This window comes from Natator depressus, chromosome 1, assembly GCF_965152275.1.
Source record: "Natator depressus isolate rNatDep1 chromosome 1, rNatDep2.hap1, whole genome shotgun sequence".
Taxonomy (NCBI): Eukaryota; Metazoa; Chordata; order Testudines; family Cheloniidae; genus Natator; species Natator depressus.
The window spans coordinates 245493837-245519250 of NC_134234.1; the positions used below are offsets into that span (position 1 = coordinate 245493837).

The 25414-nt window shown below is 42.6% G+C and overlaps 1 protein-coding gene across 3 annotated transcripts in view; it reads left to right on the forward strand.

The window, feature by feature from the left end:
- BRAF (B-Raf proto-oncogene, serine/threonine kinase) overlaps positions 1 to 25414 on the forward strand; it is a 122365-nt gene that overhangs the window by 59338 nt on the left and 37613 nt on the right. For all 3 annotated transcript variants that reach the window (XM_074940023.1, XM_074940040.1, XM_074940033.1), the window contains exons 4-7: positions 11720 to 11823; positions 14001 to 14103; positions 17911 to 18059; positions 19252 to 19371. In XM_074940023.1, coding sequence (XP_074796124.1) covers positions 11720 to 11823; positions 14001 to 14103; positions 17911 to 18059; positions 19252 to 19371 — 476 coding nt within the window. The remainder of the gene's footprint in view (positions 1 to 11719; positions 11824 to 14000; positions 14104 to 17910; positions 18060 to 19251; positions 19372 to 25414) is intronic.

Genomic DNA, 25414 nt, shown 5'->3' on the forward strand with positions numbered 1-25414 from the left:
CATGATGACCATGTGAAAGAACAGTCACTAGTAATTGATGCCACTATCTATAAATAGCTCTAGAAGCATGATTAATGGAATGTTAAATCTTGCAAAGCAGATCAATTCTGTTCAGCTTTGCTTTGGAAGGGGGTTTGTGTCACTGCAATGGAACAATGCCCCCATGCCCTTTTTGTGAATATTGATGCTGTTTTAAGAATTTATTTTTTTAAACTACCGCTTTTGCTGGAGGTTAGAACATAAAGGCTGACCCCAAGATCCAATTGGGAAAAACCACCTTCCTTCTAATTTTATGGAGGACATTTCTGTATGTTAGCTATGTTTCACATATTGTCCAAAACCCTTACTTTTTATTTTCACAGGGAGCAGTTAATTTTACCCTGCACTGCTGTTAACAGATGACTGGCTAAATGTCCTGTGAACAGCTCTGGGTAAGAAATAAATGCCCAATGGTAGTCTGGATCTCAGATGTTTTAGCAAGAAAACAGCTGAAAGTTTTGAAGGCAGAAGTAGTTACTTTAAGCAACACCTTTTTCTCTCCCCTCACCTTCCCCAAAGACAAACACCTGGTCTAATATGAACTGAATTTTGTATGACTAATAAATGGTAGTCACACACCATTTTACAAGAAAGAATCCATGGCTTTCCAGTGTGCTGAAAATGTGACAGGATATGACTGTCTAACTAGTACTTCCTAGTGATATTTCAAAATAGACTCCATCAGGTATAATATCCCAGATATTATAACTAATTCCACATGATGTACAGTACTAAAATATATGAAATTTGACAAAACTGAGCTAACATTTTTCATACAATTGCATGAGAAAAATAAATTTAGAAAATCAGGCCTTGTATTTAAAAATATCATAGAATCATAGATGATTAGGGTTGGAAGAGACCTTAGGAGGTCATCTAATCCAACCCCCTGCTCAAAGCAGGACCAACCACAACTAAATCATCCCAGCCAGGGCTTTGTCAAGCCAGGCCTTAAAAACCTCTAAGGATGGAGATTCCACCACCTCCCTAGGTAACCCAGTCCAGTGCTTCACCACCCTCCTAGTGAAATATCCAACCTAGACCTCCCCCACTGCAACTGGAGACCATTGCTCCTTGTTCTGTCATCTGCCACCACTGAGAACAGCCTACCTCCATCCTCTTTGAAACCCTCCTTCAGGTAGTTGAAGGCTGCTATCAAATCCCCCCTCACTTTTCTGCAGACTGGCTAAGCCCAGTTCCCTCATCTTCTCCTCATAAGTCATGCGCCCCAACCCCCTAATCATTTTGTTGCCCTCCGCTGGACTCTTTCCAATTTGTCCACATCCTTTCTGTAGTGGGGGGCTCAAAACTGGATGCTGTACTCCAGATGTGGCGTCACCAGTGCCTCGATCTCCTGTCAATGCTCTCACTAATGCAGCCCAATGTGCCATTAACCTTCTTGGCAAGAAGGGCATACTGTTGACTCATATCCACCTTCTCACCCACTGTAATCCCCAGGTCCTTTTCTGCAGAACTGCCGCTTAGCCAGTCGGTCCCCAGCCTGTAGCAGTGCCTGGGATTCTTCCGTCCTAAGTGCAGGACTCTATTAAGCACTTGTCCTTGTTGAACCTCATCAGATTTAGAAACAGTTTAAAATGACAAGATTGTTAGATCTCTGGTAAAAATAAATAGCCAAACTGCGTGCACTTTTTTTCTACAGAACTTCAGGTCAACATTGACAACATAAAGTTAAATTGGGAAAAAGAAATGAGCCAGCAGCTCACTCCTGAGGACTGGAGGAAGAATGTGGCTGACAGTGGCTAGCATTATAACTTCTCTCTCGTGGAGAGAAAACCAGTAGAAATTCTGATTCTTTTTGGAGCCTTGGTCCTTATTGTATTCCACTGAGGGTTATGTGCGTGCACTATGTGCCCGGAGCTGGAGCTTTTAAAAGTAGTACTGTTCGGCGGTCTGCACACGTGTCCTGTGCCACCTCGTGTTCTCATCCAAGGCAATAAAGGGCACAGCGGGCTGCCGGCATCTCCAGTTCCTTCTCACCACCACATGGTCAGAGTTGGAGCTTCTATTTCTCTTGTCCTTGTAATACACTTTTCAAAACTATCCTTAGTACTGTTAGTAGTTTAGATTTATTTGTTCTGTATTTTTTGTTTGTTTTCTGTTCGATTCTTCCTTTCGTACCTGATTTAGGACTTGGCTTTGGTGGTGTTTGCCCCCGCTGGGCCTGGGTACTGGATTATGCCGAAGATGCAGGGGCTCAAAACCTGTGCGTACTGCCCTTGCTTGTTTTCCATCAATGACGAGCACCAGCGCTGTTTGTACTATGTGGGGGAAGCCCATATCGTGTCCGGGTGCAGTATCTGCCTTTCCTTTCCTGCCTGTACTCGGCAGAACTGGACTCTCCACCTCAGGAAACACTTTATGGAAGCTGTCATGGGACTGGCATTGGATCCTGGTCAGTGAAGCCCCCTGTACATTGGCCTGAACAGGTGAAGAGCACCACCCAGCCACGGATCCTCCATCAGGCTCCACAAGTACCAGTGCTAAGGACCCTGCATTGGGGCCAAACCAAGGAAGCATGCCCATAAGCATGGCAGTAAGTCTTCCTCCAAGTCTAAGAAGGACTCTGCATCACCCTTGGGTTCTGTCCATGAAGGAACCACGCACTCCAAGTCTCACAAGACCGAGAAATGGCTGTACCGATTGCCAGATCTGCCAGTACCGACTATGGGCCTGGCAACTCCACCAGCATTCCGAGAACCATCTGTCTCCAGACAATTGCAGTTCCCGATACTGACTTCTCCAGCAGAACAGATGCCATTGACCCCTGGGAGACTTGGAAATACCTCAGGTTCCCACGAGTTATTCACTCTAGAGGGACTACAGTCTCCATGACTCTCAATCCGATCAACAGGTCGAAGGGACCCTTCCCCCACTATGTTCCTGCTGCATCCCTTTCTGGTGGTTCCGACCGCACAGCCATTTGTTGAGGTTCTGACTCCTCTGATTCAGACGATACTGCTGTCTGACATGGTCCACCGCTCCCATTCTGGAAGCACAAGTGCCAGAAGGCTCTGACAGCACTGTAGCAGTTCCCCACCTTGCCTTACCCGCAGAGTTGGTATCCGGTACCATGGTCAGAGGCTATACAACAACAGGGTAAACCGAGCTGGCCATACTGCAGCTTGTGGCCCCCATAATCAACCTCCAAATGATCCCACTTGGATTGGGAGAACTCCCCCACTTCATCACCGTAACCTTGTTAGGTAGGCACTCCAACATAGTGTTGGATGACACACTGATTAGCCCGATTCTGACGGTACCAATGGATCTGGAGAGACATCCCTCATCGTCTCCAGACAGAGCCGCCTCTTCAGTCCCCTCCTCCCCACCCGGACAACTATAGCCAGTTCCAGGAATTGCTGTGGAGAATAGCCAGTACCCTGGAAATTTCCGGAGAGGAGGTACAAAACAGTCAATACTACCTGCTTGACGTCTTGCACACTTCAGTGCAGACAAGGATGGCCCATCAATCAACAATGCCATCTTCCAACCGGCAAGCACTATATGGCACACCGTGGCCACGTGTGCACCCACCCCAAAAAGGGTCTATGTCCCCACCAAAGGGTCCAAGTGCCTGTTCTCTCATTCTCCACCAAACTCATTGGTCATCCAGTCGGCTTCAGTGTGTTCTAAACAACAACACCCCCGCTTCACCCATCCGATAGAGAGGGTAAAAGCCTAGACCTAATGTGCAGAAAGATCTTCTTGATGGGACTCCAGTTTTGTTTGTCAAATTACTTAGCCCTGATAGCCAAATATGATTTCATTAACTTTGGGCGATTGGCTGAGTTCACAGACAAGCTACACTTGCAAGATTGCAACCAATTCCAGGCAGTTTTGCAGGAAGGCAAGTTACTTGCCAGGTCAATGGTACAGGCTGCAGTGGACTCCGCAAACCCGGCTTCCCATATCCTGGCAATAGGGATTGTCAGGAGGAGGGAATCCTGGTTACAGCCCTTTGGCTTCCCAGGGAGGTGCAGAACATTACAGAAGACTTCCCATTTGACAAATAGCATCTCTTCAATCAGAAGACAGATGAGTCCCTACGCTCCCTAAAGGACAATAGAGCCACTCTAAGGTCTCTCGGTATCTTCACACCAGCACTCAAGAGGAAATTCTACCGCCTGCCCCAATCATATTGTTACAGGGTCCCACAGCTATACCTACAACGCACCTATGAGCCTCCTTAAAAGCACCTTAAGATTCACAGACCCCATCAACCTATGTCAACTACCCAGCTATCAATGCAACAGACCAAAACATCACGTAAGCAGTATTTGAATGTCTTTAGAGAGTGGTCAACCACTCCGTACACCAATGCCCATTTTGTCTACCTCCTTCAGGGGCCGCCTCAAACTCTTTCTGTCAACTTGGAAAGCTATAACAATGGATAGTGGGTCCTAGATATCATCCAGAGTGGCTACATCATAGAGTTTATGGCGATTCCCCCATCTTTCCCTCTTCCTCTGTCCACATGCATAGAACACCCATATGACAATCTCCTCCAACTTGAGGTTGACTCCCTATTGCAGAGGGGAGCTGTGGAACTAATCCCAGACTCCTTTCAGGAAACAGGGCTCTATTCGAGCTACTTCCTGGTCCCCACAAAGTCTGGAGAATGGAGACTGATACTGGCTCTCCAATGCCTCAACTGCTCGCTTTTTCCAAACCAAGATTTTGCATCGTCATGCTCGCAACAGTCAGTCCCTCATTAGAAAAAGGCATGTGGTTTACAGCTCTCCATATGCAAGATGCCTACTTCCATATCAATATACACCCGACACACAGAATGTTCCTGAGGTTGGGGTGGGGTGGGGCCTCGGCATCTTCGATACAGGGTCCTACCGTTTGGACTCACCACTGCCCCGTGAGTAGTCACAAAAGTTTTCTTGGTGGTGGCAGTTCATCTCAGACATCAAGGAATCCTCGTTTTTTTCCATATCTGAATGACTGACTGATAGGAGGACAGTCCAAACAAGAGGCCCAGAATCAACGTCCCAACTGCTTCTACTCTTCTCCTCCTTGGGAGTCAATGTAAACATTGAAAAATAAACTTTAAACCCTACACAATCCCTGGAGTTCATAGGAGCTCGCGTAGATGTGACTTTCACCCAAGCTTATCTACCAAGGCAAAGATTCCAGACAATGAGGGAACTAATCACTTTTTGGTGTCTTCCAACCCTTTAGTTTTGGCCAAAATCTCCCTCTGTCTTGGGACACATGGCAGCCTGCACATACGTCATGGCCTTCACTCGCCTACATCTGCGGTGCCTTCAACTCTGGTTACAAAGGGTGTACTCCTCCATGCATCAACCCATGCACACTGTGCTCCACATGCCACCAGAAGTTCTCTTCTCTCTCTAATGGTAAATGAATCTGCTAAAGGGGGGGAAAGATCCCGAGTATACTGTGTGTGTATAAGCTATACACCTTTGAGAATGGTGCATCACACACCATACTCTTTTGATAGCAGCTTACCTACTGGGCACCCAAAACATGATTGCCAATGTCCTCAGCAGAAACTGTACAACTGACCATGAATGAGAGTTGCATGACTCTGTAATCGCTGGGGAACCCCAGTGAGAGATCTTTTCACATCCCATAGCAATACCAAATGCACCCAATATTGTTCAAGGGGAGGAGTTGGAACTCAATCACAGCGGATGCCCTAGTCCTCGATTGGTCATATCTGACAGATTTTGCCTCCCCACCCCCCGCACTCCTCGTACCACAAGTGATCCACAAGATCAGATGGGAGAAAGCAAAAGCCATCCTTACTGCCCCCTAATGGCCTCGCCAATTTTGGCTCCCGATTCTCCTCTGCATGTCGAACAACCCCCCACTCACACTTTGGACATTCCTGGAGCTACTGACCCAACATAACAATAGACTCAGACACCCCAACCCGCACACTCTTCGTCTGATGGCTTGGTTTTTGGATGGACACCTCCACTAGCACAGGAATGCTCACTGGCAGTGCAAGATGTCCTCTGAAGCAGCAGGAAGAAGTCCACAAGACGCTCGTATCAGGCCAAATGGATGTGTTTCACTGCCTAGGCTACCCAGAAGGGCCTTGTCCCGAAGTGGTGGACATCCCACTACTCTTGGATATTTCCTTAATCTCAGGGACTCGGGACTGGCTCTCAGATCCATTAAGGTGCACACAGCTCCCCTTAGTGCTTTTCACCCACCAGTGGATGGCCATTCAATCTTTACCCACCCATTAACTGTATGGTGCCGGAAGGGCCTTCTGCGAAAATACCCTCTCATTCAGCCTATCGCTCCCCCAATGGGATCTTAACCTAGTCCTCACCTTGTTGATGTCCGCCCCCTTCAAATCTATGACCTCATGCTCACTATCTCTCCTTTCGATGAAAGTAATTTTGCTCGTCACCGTTACATCAGCAAGGAGGGATGGTGAACTGGGAGCCATGATGGTTAACCCCCCCTTCACCACTTTCCATATAGACCAGGTCTCTTTACAATTTCACCCCAAGTTCCTATCCAAGATGGTTTTCCAGTTCTACCTCAATAAACCCATACATTTACCTACCTTCTTCCCCAAGCCTTATGCCTTAAATGAGGAAAGATGGTTCACTCGATAGTTGTTCGAAGGGCATTGGCTTTTTATCTTGATCAGACAAAGCCCTTTCAGAAATCTCCTCGGCTTTTCATTGCCATAGCAGAGAGAATGAAAGGGAAAGCCATTTCCACCCAGAGAATCTCCAAGTGGGTTTCAGGGTGCATTACGTGCTGCTATCAGTTATCGGGACGATCTACGCCTGAAGGGATTCAGGGTTATTCCATGAGAGTGCAGGCATTAACTATAGCTGCACTCCACAACGTGCCCTTCGCAGACATATGCAAGGCATCCACGTGGAGTTTGGTACGCACCTTTTCCTTACACTACGCTGTAATGTATGGTTCTGCATTGGACGCTTCATTCAGAGGAGAAGTCCTCCATTCCACAGTCTCCTCGCACCATCCTCCCACATAGGCACTGTTTGTTAATCACCCTCTCTGGAATTCAGTAGGGACCATCACTCAAAGAAGAAAACAAAGTTACTTACCTGTAACTGAAGATGTGTGGTCCTGATCTGTATTCCAAATTCATCCTCCTTCCCCTCTGCTCCGAATTCAACAGCTTTGCAGTAGAGAAGGATCTGGACATGCTGGTGGCCCACTGCATCCTTTATTGCCTCAGGGGAGACCACAAGGTGGCACAGGGTGCATGCGCAGACCACCAAACAGTACTGCTTTCAAAAGCTTTGACTGTAGGCATGTGGCACATGTGCATAACCCTCAGTAGAATACAGATCGGGACCATGTATCTCGAAGAACCTCCCGTTACAGGTAAGTAACCTCATTTTACTTTTGGCATGCCAGTCTTGCAAACAAAATTGACACAGTTCATAGTAAAATACTAAAAAGGATACCATGGTGTGTGTCATGACCTTCCCCTTCCTGGGGCCATGCCTTGTTCAACACTGGTGGCTCTAGGGGACTATCCCTCAGCTTCCTCTCAGGACGCTTGCCTGTGAATATTGGACAATCCTGGCTGCTTCTCCTAACTCTAGTTCCAGGGCCATGTAGATTTCTTCAAAACTACTACATCTCTGACTTCTGGGTTTGAAAAACCACTCAACTTTTATTTAACCTGATTAAACATAAAAGAAACATACCAATAGCTTTCAGTAACTCTTTTGTTTCTTACTCCCAGAGGGAAAACCTAATCTTATAAGAGCCCTGCAGTGCTTCCCTTCCTGATTGCTGCCTATTTGTCTGATCTCCTCTCTGGTCCTGTTTCCTTTCCTCAGGAGCCAACCAAAGACCCTTCAAATTCAAAGCCCCGAAGTATCAAATGAGCAGTTTGGATGAAGCGTCCATCCAGGAGTCCATGTCTCTGTGCACTCAGTAGCATATGTGCTTTTTGCCTTCATCCAGCAAAATAACCCATCATATAGTTTCACTTAACAGCATGGAACCAGCTTTCTATCTCCTCGGAATGTCCCAAAGTGAAAGATCTGATGTTAGGAAATGGATGCAAGAGTTACTTCAGGGGTATAGCCCCATATCCTCTTATTACAGTGTTACAGGAATTTAACACAGATTTACTGAAATAAAGCATTTCTAGACACCTGCCTAGATCCTTATGACTGCGGTTAATAAATGTATTTCAGCCATATGGTTGCAAATACACATACCCACTTTGCAAATATTTGATAAGAACATAAGAACTGAGAAATGGAACAATTGATTGTCTAAATAGATTAATTTGAGCTACAGCCCTGATTCAGGAAGGTTTTTAAGCACAAGTAATCCTGTTCATTTCATTGGGACTAGTTACACCTATAAAGCTAGGCACATGGCTAAATACTTTCCTGAATGTTTGATGAAAGGTGTGTCAAATGCGTTAAACTGAGTCATTTGTTAAAAATGATGGAACTTACTTTTTTTTTTTTAAGTACTTAATGCAGCTCACAATCTACACTGCCTTATCTCTGCCTTATCCCTTATAATATATATTCAATACCCTCTCCTGCTGATGTAAGAAAATAATTTGTCCCAGCAACAATTCTATTTATCCTTGATTAAAAAATATTAGCTGAGGCTCAGAAGGAGAACTGGCCTGTTAAATTTCTCTTGTGGTTTTACTTGAGATTGTCTCAAACTGCACGTTGGGAAGAGTGCATATAAGTAACTTAGATTCAGAAAAAATAAATCACTAGACTTCTGGAAATAATACAAACATGAGCAATGCGCAGCCTGAGTTTATAAGGAATAAATATTGCCAAACTAACTTAGTTTATTTTTTTATATAATTACAGAATAAATGGATAAGACGGGAAAGTGATAGATAAGTGAATTTTAATAAAGCATTGTATGTAGTCTCACTGAAACCAAAGTCAAAATTTAGTTCAGCCTATCTTGGATAGGAATATAAACGTATGGATTAGAGCTGGTCTGAAACTTTCCAGTGAGCAGTTTGCTGTCAGAAAGGTTTGATTTGATGGAATTGAAACATTCTGTGGGAACATGCCAATTCATTCAAAAATTTTAATGGAAACCAGCTAGGTTTGCCCCAGCCAACTGGCTCCAAGTCCTGTTCTCCCACACCTCTCTTTCCTCATTGGCTCCCAGTCCTAGTCTCTACCCCTACAGCTCCCAGTCCCAGCCTCCCCTACCTCCTCACCCAACCAGTCCTAGCCTGCCCTATTCTCTCCCAGTATCCTTGCCAGACCAGACTCAGTCTCCCTCCTTCAAATCCCAGTCACAGTTTCTCTCCCACCCTCCATCCCCCCAGTCTCACTAGACTCCTTGCCCCAATCTACTCCTTCCCTCGTCTGGCTTTCGTCCTTCTCCACACTGTCTAGATCGCCACCAGGGGGATCACTGAGAGCACAGGATAGACAGGCTCCCTGTTCCCAGACCAGAACAGCCATTATGGGTAAAGCCTTTTGAACCCCTGGGCGGAAGCATGCTCATTTGCTCTGTGGGGATGGTGTATGCACAGTCTGGTCAGCATGAGAAGCTGGAAGGGGATGGAGCATGCTCAGTGAGGATAGAATTTTTGGAGGTTTTAGGTGTTAAGCTCTAGTAAATCTCTAGTGAGCATGTGCAAACTATGATTTTTTTCAAAGGCTTATAACCTGGCCAAATTTGGGTGAGTTTTCACAGGGATGGCAAAAGGCACAGCCCTGACATAAAGGCCACCCCCTGCCAAATTTCAAGTCCCTGGCCAACGCTAGAGCATTTCAAAGAAAAGGTCTCAAAAAATTGTTAACATAGGCATAATGTATTTTTCCCTAGCTGCCCTCTTGGAAATGGTTAAACCATTTTGGTTGAAATTTCCCAGTCGAAATCAGTGTGAGGCAGACACCTAGCAAGGAAAATTTCAACCCAAACTGTTAAAGTTTAGCAATATTATAAGCATTTGAACTCAGGGTCTTATAATGGGAAATGTTGGACAACCTTAATAATAGGCTTTGCTACAAGCCCCACCTGTAACAGTTTGGCTAAGTAACAAGTACATGGGGGCAGAAGGGGGGAGAACATAATTCTACAAATAATTGAAGGATGGGGTGTAAACACTATAAAGTGGGAAGTTGGTGAAATGGTGTATTTTGGAATAATGGGGTGGATTTATGGAAGCGAAGGTCTAGGCTGTTTAGCAAGAGAAACTTTGACACACATTTGTCTGTAAAATAGTTTCTACATTGACAGGGAGAAGGACCATGACCAAGAAGGTCACTTCCATTTCTTTCTTCTAGGAGAGCATACATGTAGAGGATAGAAGTGCAGTAAGTAGTGTAACCTCAGTAAAGTAGCATTCACCAGGACACTTGAAACAGGATTGTCATTGTTATCTTTAAGTAGGAGACACAAGCTTCTATCTACCTTTAGAATTTTTAAATATTAGCTGCTCAACTGAGCCCTGATCCAAAATCCTTTAAAGTTAATGGAAAGACTTCTGTTGACTTCAGTGGGCTTTGGATCGGGCCCCTGGTAAGCTGTAAATAATTACATTTCATGTGGTCTGACTGGCTTTTTGGTTAGTTAAGGCTAAGGAGTTTCCTAGCATAGAACTGGCTCATTACAGAAAAAATAAAATACCAGGGATGAGCAGAAGGGAAAGTACTGGTGTATATATCAGCAAATGAAACCCTGTTCAGTAAATAGCACCAGAAGTATTGAAATGGTAGTGTTAGATATGTTTAGACACCCTAATATATCTTATCCTTTCTTGATTGCTTAAGGAACACTGTCAATTAAAAATCACAGTTCGTTCTTAAAAAGCTTAACTAGTGTTACAAGAAACACCTAAGATCACCGTAACTGGAAGAGATTAGAGGAAAAATTATGTTAGAGAATTGTATAGTTTGTGCATTTCACAATACTTTGTGTTTGGTCAATTTTAATCTGTTTCCTTTGTATTCATCTACTCCTCTCTGCTCATGTGGGTCAAATAGCAAAAGGGGAAAGAAAAATATTCTTTACAAATAGGAAAATGTGTCTGTAGAATCACAAATATTGGCTGGGGCCTCAAGGACAGATGTGTTACCTGACACCACTATTAGTTCTTTTTTTCCTCTTTTTAAATGGACTAGATTTGAAGTTGGTGTTTTCTGTTTAAGATATCTGTATTTTATTTCAAATTTTATTTTATAAACTTGTGGCAAGTAGTCCAGTTCAAGCTAGTTCATCCAAGCCTATTGCCTGTTTATTTTTAGTTCCAAATGACACATCACTCCACTTAATTGCAGTACAAGCTCTTCAAAATTATCATATGTATAAATAGCTTTTAGTTACCTATCTCTTTGCCATCTCCGTTGCAAAATGGGAAAGATAGAAGGTCACCCAGGGTCAAGTCAAGTTTTCTCTCTCAAATGTCATTAGAAATTTAAGGTGGCACTCATGTCCAGCTGAGCTTGGTTTGATATGAAATTCATAATGGTGTGGTTTGTAGGCAGTTTACACAATGTGCAAAGTACTTTGAGAAATTATTATTTAGGATTCTATGAAGTGCTGTAAAAATGAAAATTGTGGTGCTTTGAAGATTTTGTGTACTTTTCAGGGAGTGGAACATTAGTTTGCTTCAACCATGAGAATGAATTATAATCTCTTTCTCTAATGCTTATGTCTTATATTGACCTTGCAGGTTCCAGCAAGATGTGGGGTGACAGTCCGGGACAGTCTAAAGAAAGCTCTGATGATGAGGGGTCTTATCCCAGAATGCTGTGCTGTTTACAGAATACAAGATGGGTATGGTTTATATGGGGTATGGTTTTTTTTACGCTATCAGGGTTCTTTCTAGGAGTATACCAGCATGGGCCAACTCCATCCAACATTGTGAAGGTAAAGATCAATCTCACTAAATTGAGAATGAACTATTTAGTTTGTGCTAAGATGGTTTGGGCCAACACAAAATATGGGGTGATAGCCACAAAACTGTGCCTAGAAGAAGGCTATGACATATGAAAAGTTTATGGGAAAATGTTTAACCTCCACCCCTTCTTGGATGCACTTCACAGAATGCAACAGGCTGTTATTCCTGAGGTCTATTTTAGCTGAAAAACTATAAGAAAACATCTTATTTTAAACTATGAAGTAGGGTTGTTTTGAATTTTTAACTTTTATTTGGTTTTACTTGAACTGGGTTTCAAAGTAAATAGCTCTTAATATGAATTTCCATCCTTAAACTTCTAATTAAAATCCTACCATTCTCCCAAATTAGTAAACCCTCTGAAAGTCTGTTATGGGGACAAATGAGAAAGACAAAGTAGGGGAAGTGATATAAATCTATTCACCTAAATTTGGGTTATTGCTGATTACGTACTCTATGGGCTTGGCTACACTTGCGAGTTAGTGCACATTAAAGCAGCCCCAGGCGCCCTAGCTCACTACCCGTCCACACTGGCAAAGCACGTAGAGCGCTCTGACTCCATGGCTAGAGAGCTCCTGGAACTCCACCGCGGCGAGTGGAATAACGTTTGCTGCGCCTTGGCTATAACCCCTGGGCGTCAGTGTGAACGAGGTGTTGCATTACTGCGCTCTGATCGGCCTTCGGAAACGTCCCATAATCCCCTTAAGTCAAGTGGCCACTCTTGTCATTTTTTTGGAATCGCTGCAGGAATGCGGATATGCCTTTCAAAGCTCCGTTTCTGACAGCTGGCTGCTTATCTGCTCCGAGACAAAGCAACCATTAGTGTGGAATGCTGTCTGTGAGAGAGAGAGAGAGAGGCGGGGGAGGAAGGGGGGTCTGTTGCTGTCTGAACTTACAAGACAGCATGCTCACACGCTCTCACCCCCCCAAAACCCACTCTCTCTATATACACACAACACACTCCCTGTCACACTCCACCCTACCCCATCCAATTTGAAAAGCACGTTGCAGTCACTTGCATGCTGGGATAGCTGCCCATAATGCACCACTCTCAATGCCGCTGCAAGTGCTGCAGATGTGGCCACACCAGTGTGCTTGAAGCTGTCAGTGTGGACAGACTGCAGCGCTTTCCCTACTGCGCTCTATGAAGGCTGGTTTAACTCAAAGTGCTCTACATCTGCAAGTGTAGCCATGTACTAAGTATCATATGACTTTAAAAACAAACTTTGTATTTGTGAATAATCTAAGCACTATACCCAGATGTACAAACACTCTTTTCCCAATCTATGTATTATATAATTTTTTTTAACATTCGCTTTAATAACATTTTAAAATTTTTTATTGGGCCAACTTCTGTTGGAGAGAGAGAAGCTTTCAAGTTACACAGAGCTCTTCCTCAGGTCTGGGAAAGGTACTCAGGGTGTCACAGCTAAATACAAGGTTGAACAGATAGTTTAGCATAAGTAGTTATTCTAAGGGAACATTCAAGGTGAATATGTGCTAACTACTTATGCTAAACTATCTGTTCGACCTTGTATTTAGTTGTGACCTCTGAGTACCTTTCCCAGACCTGAAGAAGAGCTCTCTGTGGCTCGAAAACTTTTCTCTCTCACCAACAGAAGCTGGTCCAGTAAAAGATATTACCTCACCCCCCTTGTCTCTCTAGTATCCTGGGACTGACACGGCTACAACAATACTGTATACACATGGGGACAAATTGTCACACAAACACTCTTTTTTTCTTTGAATGGATAGAAAAGTATCTGTCAGTTTTGGACTTAAAGGACCAGCCATTCTCTGCATTGTAGATCTTTGCTGAAGCTGGTTTGAAGAAAAGAGTGCATTTCTTTACTCTGTTGTTTGTCCAAGAGCGATGCAATTTATTTTGGGGTAAACTCAGATTAATTTCTTGCCATTTACATTTCTAACAGTGAAAGACTGGATAGGAAACCTCCCACAATACCACTACCTCTCAATAATAACTTTTCACATCTTTAGCATAATGTTTGCAAGGGCTTGCAGGTTGGTAACCATAAATGACTTGTTTACACTTCAGAGAGAAGAAGCCCATTGGCTGGGACACTGACATTTCCTGGCTCACAGGAGAGGAGTTGCACGTGGAAGTCTTGGAGAATGTGCCGCTTACCACACACAATTTTGTATGTACTTTGCATTATGAACTGTCTAAAACGTTCACTAGAGTTAAATCTACTTTTCAACATTTTAAATCAAAATAACTTTGTTTTTGAACAAACATTTTTATCTGTTGGTGGGGATGGTTGTTGCATAAGAGGTTTTAATCCAACAGACTCAAATGAACTAAATCTTATTGCAGTTGAGATAATTGACATTAAAATAAACCCAACTTGACTTTCCTTAATATTTTCATATCTTAGTAGGAGACAACCTCCGAAATCTATGTATCTAGGGTTTTTAAATCACCACTGCATTGCAGAGTAGTAATAATAATCCACTATTTTTGTATAGCTGTATCTATAAAATGTGTTCTGTGCTTCCCTGCTGACTCTGCAGCAGCAATTAACTAATGAACCTTATTCCCAGGGCTATGCTGACATCATCAGTGATGCCGGTGCACAAATATGTTTTGACCCGATGAGGTGCTACATGAGTGGAAGCTGTTACACAGAAGCCCTCTGGATCATTCTAGGTCCATACACAGATCTGGAAATAACATTTACCACACGGAAAAGGGCAAAATCTAAATGAAAGCTGTTTTATTTTTAGGCTTAGGGTGGATTATATAAACAATGGACCATTAAATGAATGCATAAAAGCTATTATAAAAATTCTGACAGCATCCTTTAAAACTTTTGATTGTTACCGGTCAGAAATCTTGCTTGTGTTACTTTTAGACTAGTTGTGCTTTTAAGGTGGGGAACCAAAATAGAACACAACTTTTGTGCCTTGTAGTGTGACTCTGTAGTGTAGCGTTTTCTTTTTTACAATTACAAACATTTCCAGGTTTTACTAAACAAAATTATAAATAAGTTGGGCAGAATTTGATTTTTTTTAAAAAAAATAATTTTGATGGATAATATCAATGTTTATTTTTGTGAAAATTTACATTGATAAATATTGAAGTTTTGGGAAATTATGGGAGCTTTCATGAGTGGGGTTGGTCAGACAATAATTATTTAATGGTCATAGATGTTGAGATTCAAAAAGTTAAAGCTTTATGACTGTTAAAACACTTTTGTCAACATCACATGTCAAAATATACAAGGTAAATATCCTTAAATCAAACTCTAATGAGTTCTCAAGCAGCATTTTTCTTACTTTGCCTGTCAGTAAATTGAAATAATTATTAATGGAAATATTTTTTTATTGGTTTTATGTGTGTGGTGACATTAACGTTTACTGACATTTACTGATAAAAATCTAAACCCTCCACGTCTAATTATAAACCATTTGAATGTTCCCAATCCTCTGATTTTTGAGCAAGGGGGTTATCTGATAAAGATAAACAAACAAAACCCTCTAAAAGAGGCCTTCTCTCAAATCCACTATTTACAAGGTGTTTTGGGACATTCTGTTTATATATCTTTGAGTTGTTTTCTCCTTCAACTATATATATATTTTAAAATTTTTCTTAGGTTAAATGCCTGCAATAGTCATATCTTTGAAATAGGGGTGCTTCTTTTATAGTTCTGACACAGGAATACTTTTGACTTTGCTTCATAGTCCTGTGGCCATTGTCTTCACTGCTCATGGAGTGATGCACATTAATTCTGATGGTGGGAATCTTGTAGGCACTTAGAGGCTAAAGATCAAAATGTTCAAACTTGGATGTTAAAAGTTAGCCACTTTAAATCCATATTTAGGCAGCTAAATAAAGCAATCTGATTGCCAAAGGTGCCAAATGCTTCTACACTCCTACTGAAGTATGGTTATGCTCACCTCTGAAAATCTACCTACTTCTATCTAGATGCTTAAGTATGGATTTAGCTGACTAACTAGGCACTAAATTTTGAAAACTTTGTCCTAAATTCTTCCATTTTTATTACCCAGGGTACTTCGTCTAGTGTCTATATTAGTGTCTATATTAGTCTGATAAGATGTTGAGAGGATGCCATAATTCTTTAAAGCTAAGATTACTTCAAGTATAAGATCTTTATGTGTTTAAAATAATATTGGTTATTGTATATAAAAGTATATTTCCAAGATCAAAAAACAGAGTTGTAGGTATATCTTCCAGGGCAAGATGACAGTAATATCTTAAAAAGAACAGGAGTACTTGTGGCACCTCAGAGACTAACAAATTTATTAGAGCATAAGCTTTCATGAGCTACAGCTGACTTCATCGGATGCATAGAATGGAACATATAGTAAGAGATATATATACCTACAGATAAGTTGGAAGTTACCATACAAACTGTGAGCGGCTAATTAGTTAAGATGAGCTATTATCAGCAGGAGAAAAAAAACGTTTGTAGTGATAATCAAGATGGTCCATTTAGACAGTTGACAAGAAGGTGTGAGGATACTTAACTTAGGGAAATAGATTCAATATGTGTAATGACCCAGCCACTCCCAGTCTCTATTCAAATCCAAGTTAATGGTATGTAGTTTGCATATTAATTCAAGCTCAGCAGTTTCTCGTTGGAGTCTGTTTTTGGAGCTTTTCTGTTGCAAAATTGCCACCCTTAAATCTTTTACTGAGTGGCCAGAGAGGTTGAAGTGTTCTCCTACTGGCTTTTGAATGTTATGATTCCTGATGTCAGATTCGTGTCCATTTATTCTTTTGCGTAGAGACTGTCCGGTTTGGCCAACATACACGGCAGAGGGGCATTGCTGGCACATGATGGCATATATCGCAGTGGTAGATGTGCAGGTGAACGAGCCCCTGATGACGTGGCTAATGTGATTAGGTCCTATGATGGTGTCACTTGAATAAACATGTGGACAGAGTTGGCATCGGGCTTTGTTGCAAGGATAGGTCCTGGGTTAGTGGTTCTGTTGTTTGGTGTGTGGTTGCTGGTGAGTATTTGCTTCAGGTTGGGGGGCTGTCTGTAAGCGAGGACTGGTCTGTCTCCCAAGATCTGTGAGAGTGAGGGATCATTTTTCAGGATAGGTTGTAAATCTTTGATGATACTCTGGAGAGGTTTTAGTTGGGGGCTGAAGGTGACAGCTAGTGGCGTTCTGTTATTTTCTTTGTTGGGCCTGTCCTTGTAGTAGGTGACTTCTGGGTACTCTTCTGGCTCTGTCGATCTGTTTTTTCACTTCAGCAGGTGGGTATTGTAGTTTTAAGAATGCTTGATAGAGATCTTGTTGGTGTTTGTCTCTGTCTGAGGGATTGGAGCAAATGCGGTTGTAACTTAGAGCTTGGCTGTAGACAATGGATTGTGTGGTGTGTCCTGGATGGAAGCTGGAAGCATGTAAGTAAGTATAGTGGTCAGTAGGTTTCCAGTATAGGGTGGTGTTTATGTGACCATCGCTTATTAGCACAGTAGTGTCCAGAAAATGGACCGCTTGTGTGGATTGATTTAGGCTGAGGTTGATGTTGGGATGGAAATTGTTGAAATCATGGTGAAATTCCTCAAGGACTTCTTTTCCATGGGTCCAGATGATGAAGATGTCATCAGTGTAGCACAAGTAGAATAGGAGTGTTAGGGGACGAGAGCTAAGGAAACGTTGTTCTAAGTCAGCCATAAAAATGTTAGCATACTGTGGGGCCATGGAGGTACCCATAGCAGTGCCGCTGACTTGAAGGTATATATTGTCCCCAAATGTGAAATAGTTGTGGATAAAGTGGGCTGTAGCTCACGAAAGCTTATGCTCTAATAAATTTGTTAGTCTCTAAGGTGCCACAAGTACTCCTGTTCTTTTTGCGGATACAGACTAACACGGCTGCTACTCTGAAACCAGTAATATCTTAGTGGAAACATAGAGCCCTGTCATATTACGAAAGTATCTAACTATCTAACTGTTTGTTTTCGACATTACAGGTACGAAAGACGTTCTTCACTTTAGCATTCTGTGACTTTTGTCGAAAGCTGCTTTTCCAGGGATTCCGATGCCAGACTTGCGGTTATAAATTTCACCAGCGCTGTAGTACAGAGGTGCCACTGATGTGTGTTAATTATGACCAGCTTGAGTAAGTAATCAAAACTCCTATGTTCTTTAATTCAGACTTTTGTTGAGTTTCTTTATGACACAAGAACCAGTTGGCAGATGTAATTGAAAAAGTCAAAAGAAGTGTGTGAGAATATAAAATAGTGAAGCTCTTGTGGTGAGAGTATATAGTTCTTTTTTTCTCAATGCTGGTTCAAATAATCAGTTCAAGTTTTTTGTTTGTACTGAGAAACTCTTTCTTAGAAGATGAATAGGAGGGCTGAAATCTTGATTCAGCAAAACAAACTTTGCCTTGGTCACATATGTTATTATCCGGTCAAAAAAATTCCTTATCAGGGGAATGATAGTGCCTCACTTAAATGTGTTTAGATGCAGGTGTATTATCTTTGACCAGCTACAGTTAATTTGGTCTCAAATAACATTGGACTTTCTTGATCAATTAGATGAAGTTGACATTTGTTTTACTGCAGGCTTGGTTGAAAAATAAAACCCACTGGTGGTTTTTGTATACCTAGGTAAAAAGTACCAAGTAGAGTCAAGAAAAGTGCAGAATATTTCAATATGCATTTGTTCTTGAATTTTTATACTTAATTTGTTCTGTACCAGGACTCCTAACCAAGGTATCTGCTCAATCTGTAGTGATCTTAGTACCGATCAGTTTCAACAGAGCCAAGTAAAACCATTTAAAAAGACTTCCCCATTGGGGAAAGCTTCCAAATGTTTTGCAAATAAAGTTTTACTTCCAGCTTGCATTCATCACAATTCCCCTGGCCACTTCTAGATAATGAACTAAGAGTTGTGGATGCAGTTGTTTTATCCTAGTCATGGCCCCATTTGAAAGTCCCTTTTTAATATTATGCCACCACCTTCCATATAAGGTTAGATCACAATCTTCTTTGTAAATTACTGTGATTTAACACGAAGGTATAAGTTGCTTGCTTTTACACTGCTTAGAAACTAGGTTTTTACAATTTCTCGCACTCAGAGTTCAAAATAATTTAGGCAAAAAGGTGTTCAAGGCACTAACTCTTGCTCCCTTGCAGTTAACTAACAACTTGTGAAAATGCACAGGGTAGTCTGCCAGTGCATTCTCTATTCTAAAATTTAGAATTTGATACATTACTTTTTTTCTTCTGTGCATATTATGTTGTGAACCTTCTGGGTTTTGCACAAGTTAGGTTTGTTTTTGTTTTGTTTTTGTTCTTGCCTCACAGTTTGCTGTTTGTCTCCAAGTTCTTTGAACACCACCCAATATCGCAGGAGGAGGCCTCCTTAGGAGAGACCACCCAAGCATCTGGATCGTACTCTTCAGTGCCCCCCTCAGATTCTATTGGGTAGGACTTTACTCGTGCTGCTTAATGACTTGACATTTTAGTACTGTTTGCCTTGACGTATTCAGAATACTGCTTCAGAGCCTCTTCGCTAACCTGTGTAATTAGGTCCCCATCCTTCTAATACTCGCACATGTGCTCAACTTTAAGTTCACCAGTAGTACCACTGATTTCAATGGGAACTAGTCACATGCTTAAAGTGAAGCATGTGCATAAATGTTTGCAGGATAGGGACCTTAGTTGTTGTACTTGTTTGCCCATAGTAATGTAGGCCTGGTCTAAACTGGAAAGTTTTTAGATATATCTTTAGTTTTTTTCAGTATAAATTGCTTTGCATCCACACACAAATTCTCTCTTTTTGCTTTATTTTGCATCTTATCCAGCTATAACTAATCCGCTTTGAAGCAACATAACTTTATTTCAGAATGAGTTATAGAAGTGTAAGGTTTGTATGGACACATCTCCATTTCAGATGAACAACTCTGCTTCAGGTAGTCTTCCCACTACCATCCCTACCTGCACATTACTACACATCTACATTGGCCTGCCTGGTTACTGGTGTTCTGGGGTCCTCTTGACTGGATGTCCCCCCTCTGTTTAAACACTGGCATATACCCATAGCCATCTGTTGTGATAAATTCACAGACACCAAATCCTTTCAAGCCATCACGCTCTGTACTTCTGCATGTTCCCATCAGGGAATGCTGTATTGCCTTGCCCTGTGGAGAGAAGAATATGTTTACTTTCATCTGTCCAGTAGTCACCGGAATGCCAAGATCTACCAGCAGCTAGCACAGCAAATGCAGGAGAAGGGGTACTCCTGGGACATGAGCCAGTGCTGTGCCAAAGCAAGCAGCTGATTCAGAATTACTAAAAATGCTAAAGGTAAAAACAAGACCTCCCTTAATGCTCCCATCACATGTGTGTACTATGAAGAGCTGGACTGAATTTTTGCCTTTTGAAAGAGGCCACCACAGAACTCCGGTATATGTCGACATCCGAGCCATGGTCTGTAATAAAACAGACACACCTTCGGAAACTACACAGGCAACGATGGACACCTGACCAGGAGGAATTTCCCCTGGGCAGCCAAGATCTCTTTAACAGAGACCCAGCTTGATACACCCCCAGGGGCCGTGCCAGAGAGCTAGGGTGAGAATGCTGCAGAGGGGATCTCATCCAGTAAGTATTAAGTGCTGTATTACTATTATCCATCCCATTAGTGCCTGCTTAGGGGGATTTGGAAACCTTTCTTCTGGGTGCTGGATGTGCGACGCCATGTCTAGTGGATGCTGCTACAATGATGGCAGATGTGTCCATCGCTTTGCAGCACCCTTACTCCTTGGCTTACTCAGTTTTTTTTCTGGCCCCAACAGCATGGAAGCTGGAAATACAAGCTGAAAATACAAATAGTTAAAAGTAGTTTTTCTCCCCAGGCAAAATATTTAATCCTATTCCCATAGACCAAAACATACCACACCACCTCTTCCCCATGCTGCTTGATGTTAAATTTCTCTATCCCTCAACCACCTCTGCCCCCGTCCACTACCACACAAGGTGGCACCACACAAGGTGGTGGCACCACACAAGGTGGCACCACACAAGGTGGTGGCTAGATGGCAGAGAGAAAAATGTAAAAACAAATTGCATCCAAGGCAGTTTTAATGTAGGGAAAGAAAAAGCAAGAAGTAGTAGAAAATTCATGTAAGACCACAGTTTAGTCATGGCCTTGAGCTTTTTCATATATGTGAAGGTAAACAAGATAAATTGGCCACTAGAGGTTCTTTTAGGCATTTCATATTACATAGACTTGAAGGCATTTGTGGTGGCAGGCATTATAAAAGGCATGTAAGCTTTTCACAAAGCACTCATTTATTGCAGTACATTGCATTGGTAAAGCCAGTACAGGACATGCATCACAGCTGCAAAATTCTCTTTATTTTGTAGTGTTCTTTATGCTGATCAGATGGTTTAGAATTAGAAATAAGACTTTTAAGCAAAGATAGTGAGATAGTTTGACACACACATTACAAGACATTGCTGCCCTCCCAGAGACACTCATGTAGGTAATGCTTCACTCCAGCAACAGCTCAGTGACCAATAACAAAGCTATATATCTTCCTGGTTGTCCTTTGCTTTCTGAACATGCTCAGAGTAATACTCATCAACTTAAGGGCAGGCTGCAGGGTTGTACAAAACAATTAGCCTGTCCCATGGGAACACACATGCCTTCCATTCCCCTATCCCCAAACAAGCAAACACACATATACAAAATGTAAGGATAATTTTAATTTAAAGGGTGCTGCTACACCATGTTGCAGGGGACCCCACTAGAGGGAAAATAACTTCAAAAAAGTATTATATCCAAGCGTACCCCAGGTTGGGATGAACTCAAGGAAATGGAATTCCAAAATTGAGAAAATTTGGAGAGAAGTAACATTTTGTCATTTTCGGCATGGTGGCTATTCTATTGGTATAGTAACTACTGCTATGGTTTCTCTGTTCTCCTAGCCTGTGGCATGGCACAGCCCACGTCAAATGGGGTGTTACCAGTAGCTGAGTTCCTGGCAATCCTCTGAGGGAAGAGAGAGAAGACAAAGAAGATATTTGGTGACCTCGTGAATGAGTACCAGCAGAGGGCAAAAAACCCTCGGGAACGGAGCGAAAGATTTGTGCTGCAGGACAGGAACGAGAGAAAGGACAATAGGGCATATGCTGAGGAGCTGTCAAGAGATCACATGGACTGACTGACCAGAGAAAGGGACATGCAGGAAAGAATGTTGGACATGATGCAGAAGGAGACAAGTTTGCTGGAGAACAATATTACGCTGTATTCATGTGTAACTCTCTAACCTAATCCTGTGCTGCCGCCTATTAAGATCACAGTGTACTGGGAGCCCCCTTTCATTCCCCAACTGCAAGAGAGAGACAGTTCCCTCACCATTCAACCCCCAAGACAAGGAGAGAACACCAACGATCCCCACCTACACGTTTTTGAGTCCCTATCTTAATAACCATATATTCACTCTATACCTTGGTTACTTCTGTACTATTTTAATGCTTTTTAAGTTTGCTCTTTCTTGTTATGTGTTAAATCAGTAGTTTTGTTTACCATTGCACGTGTATCAATGACATTTTTAAGCCAGCTCTTCCTACCCATATGCATTCCTAATAAAATTAATTCACAAACTGTATACATTACATTGTATTCATTTCATTCAGTACATTACATGTATTTTCCTTACTTGCACAGTGTTCTCAAATAGCACATTGCACCTGTGACCTAGTTCCCTGGACCACAGGAACATTTGGTTGAGGTGTCCTTTCCGGCTGTTCATAATGTTCCAAAAGTCTCTCTACTGCCAATTTAGCCACACCAAACTAGTTAGCTACTGACTGGTACAATTGGAGTTGGTGACCTTCCATATGGCGGTGGCTACATACTTCTCCATGTTAAGGGGAGACTCTCATTGTGGTCCAGCATTGCAACTCCAGGTTGAGTTCTGCACAGATTTCTAGGAAAGTGCCCTTCTTCATCCTGAAAGTTTGCAGCACTGTCCCACCCCACCAGTGACTGGCTGGGGCCACAAGAAATGCTGCACCGAGTAAAGCCTGTCCCAGAAAATGTCATGAAGAAATAGCTGCAGAAGTAGCTGTTCATTCTCCAGTAGTATCCGCACACCATTGTTTGTGGTATCCATTTTATCCACGTGGAGGGAGAAGGGGTCAAGTCTGGCTTAAGGGGAGGGGGGCGTCTTGCCCTCAGCAGTGGGAGGCCCTGGGCAAGTCTGCCCTGCACTCATCCCACAGCAGCGGCTCTTGCCTTACAGGGTCTGAGCTTGGCTCCCTACTCTGGGTGATGCGACCGTGTGCCTAGAATGGGGTTTTTTCATTTTCTTTTCTTTCATATATTATTTGTTTTATTTTGTGTTATTTCATATTTGTGAAAAACACAGGGGCGATCTTCCATCTCCTTCAAAGCCACCTGCTTAATTGCCAGTACATTTGGAGTGTCCTGTTTGTGTTAATTAGGGTTGCCAACTTATTTCTAAAAACCAGACCCCCTGAGGCCCCTCCTCTGCCCCTGAGGCCCTGCCCCCATTCCCCCCCCCCCCTCGTTGTTTGGTCGTGTCCACCTCCCTGTGTTCCAGGGCTTGGATGGGAGTTTCAACCTGATGCAGAGCCTGCTGCTTGCCTGCCCACAAGATGCAGGTACGGGGTGGCCCGGCTGGACAGGGGCTGGCAAGCAGGTTGATGACCTGGTGTCTCTGCCCAGCTCCCCCTCCACAGTAACAGGACTTTTGGAGTCTGGTCAGTACATTTGACCAGATGCTGCCAGGTCCCCTTTTCAACCAGAAAACCTAATAATGGTCAGGAGCAAGGTGCTCAGCATCCTGGCTGGTTGTAGTTTGAAAATTTGTTTGAAACTTTGAAAAAATGGTGCTGGCTTGTAAAAAAACAGGCAAATTATGAGATACAGTAAAAGGAATCATGGGAGTTTGACCCAAGTCCCAGAATTCCAGTAGGTGTCTCACAATCTACCATGACAAATAACTTACAATGCATTGAGCCTCACACCAGAAAATTGTACCTTGAGATACCAGCCCAGAAAACGGTGCTTATTTTGAAAAATCATAGTTCTGTGTGGATGCTGTTTCTCACAGGCGAAGTGGGCTAAGCCACTTTAGACAAAGCAATGTTGGATACACTCTTTCACTTTTATTATATCTGTATAACTATAGTGAGGGAAAAACTATGTCAAAAAAGCTTTCCTGGATAGACAAAGGCTTAAGCACATGAAGTCACGTTGGTGGGTGTAAGGAAACAGACAATTCATATTAAGACTTGAATCCCTTTGGTATTTGTAAGGGGAATAGACTTTTAAAAGACAATTATATATTTTTTAAAATGTTTCCGGCATCTAGATCTTTTGAGAACATTGTGTGAGGAGGGGGGGAGTTGTTCTGTTATATCTGTGAAATATTAATTGTCATTTGCCGGCATATATCCAAGCTGCATTCCTATTCTCAGTGGCCTCGAACTTGCATCACTTGAAGTCAATGGGAATGTTGCTATTTGTGACAGTGGGCAAAAGATTAAATCTTAGACTGTCTCACTAGTGCAATAGCTTAGGCATGCTCTCCTTTCTTGGGAGATGGAACCTTACTTTTCTCTCTAACAGAAATTCCTGCAAGTTGATGTCAGTAAAATAGGAATCAAAACAGGACTTCATCCTCCCTTCTAGCACAAACACACTGTAGAAATACAGTGTCTGGTTTTTATTTTTATAGGAGTTACAGTAATGTCTTTTAGGGGGTAGGGATGTGCCAGGCATTTCCCATGCAGGCCATTAATATTTTATGTATGACTGATTTAAAGGTCTCCACAGTGGAAGATTGGAATATATGTATATGGGCCTGGGAAGACACTGTGCTGAATAATGTGGCAAACCTCCCAGTATGCTCAGAAAGAACTCTCTTCTCATATAGCCTGGAAACTGGGAGTTAACCACAGCCGCAAACATCAGAGAAGCAGCAGACTTCCAGAATTTGGCACATAAAGTACTGCCATCTTTTATGAGTCCTGGAAGTGCATCACAGCACCAGTTTGCTGCATCTGTGCCACTGTAAACAGCGCTTCTCATAAGAACATAAGAATGGCCCTACTGGGTCAGACCAAAGGTCCATCTAGCCCAGTATCCTGTCTTCTGACAGTGGTCAGTGCCAGGTGCCCCAGAGGGAATGAACAGAACAGGTAGTCATCAAGTGATCCATCCCCTGTCTCTCATTCCCAGCTTCTGGCAAACAGAGGATAGGGACACCATTCCTGCCCATCCTGGCTAATAGCCATTGATGGACCTATCCTCCATGAATTTATCTAGTTCTTTTTTGAACTCTGTTATGGTCTTGGTCTTCACAACATCCTCTGGCAAGGAGTTCCACAGGTTGACTGTGCGTTGTGTGAAGAAATACTTCCTTTTATTTGTTCTCTGATTTAGGCTACTGCTCCTTGGATTTTGTTAGCAGTTCTCCCCTCTCTCCCACCT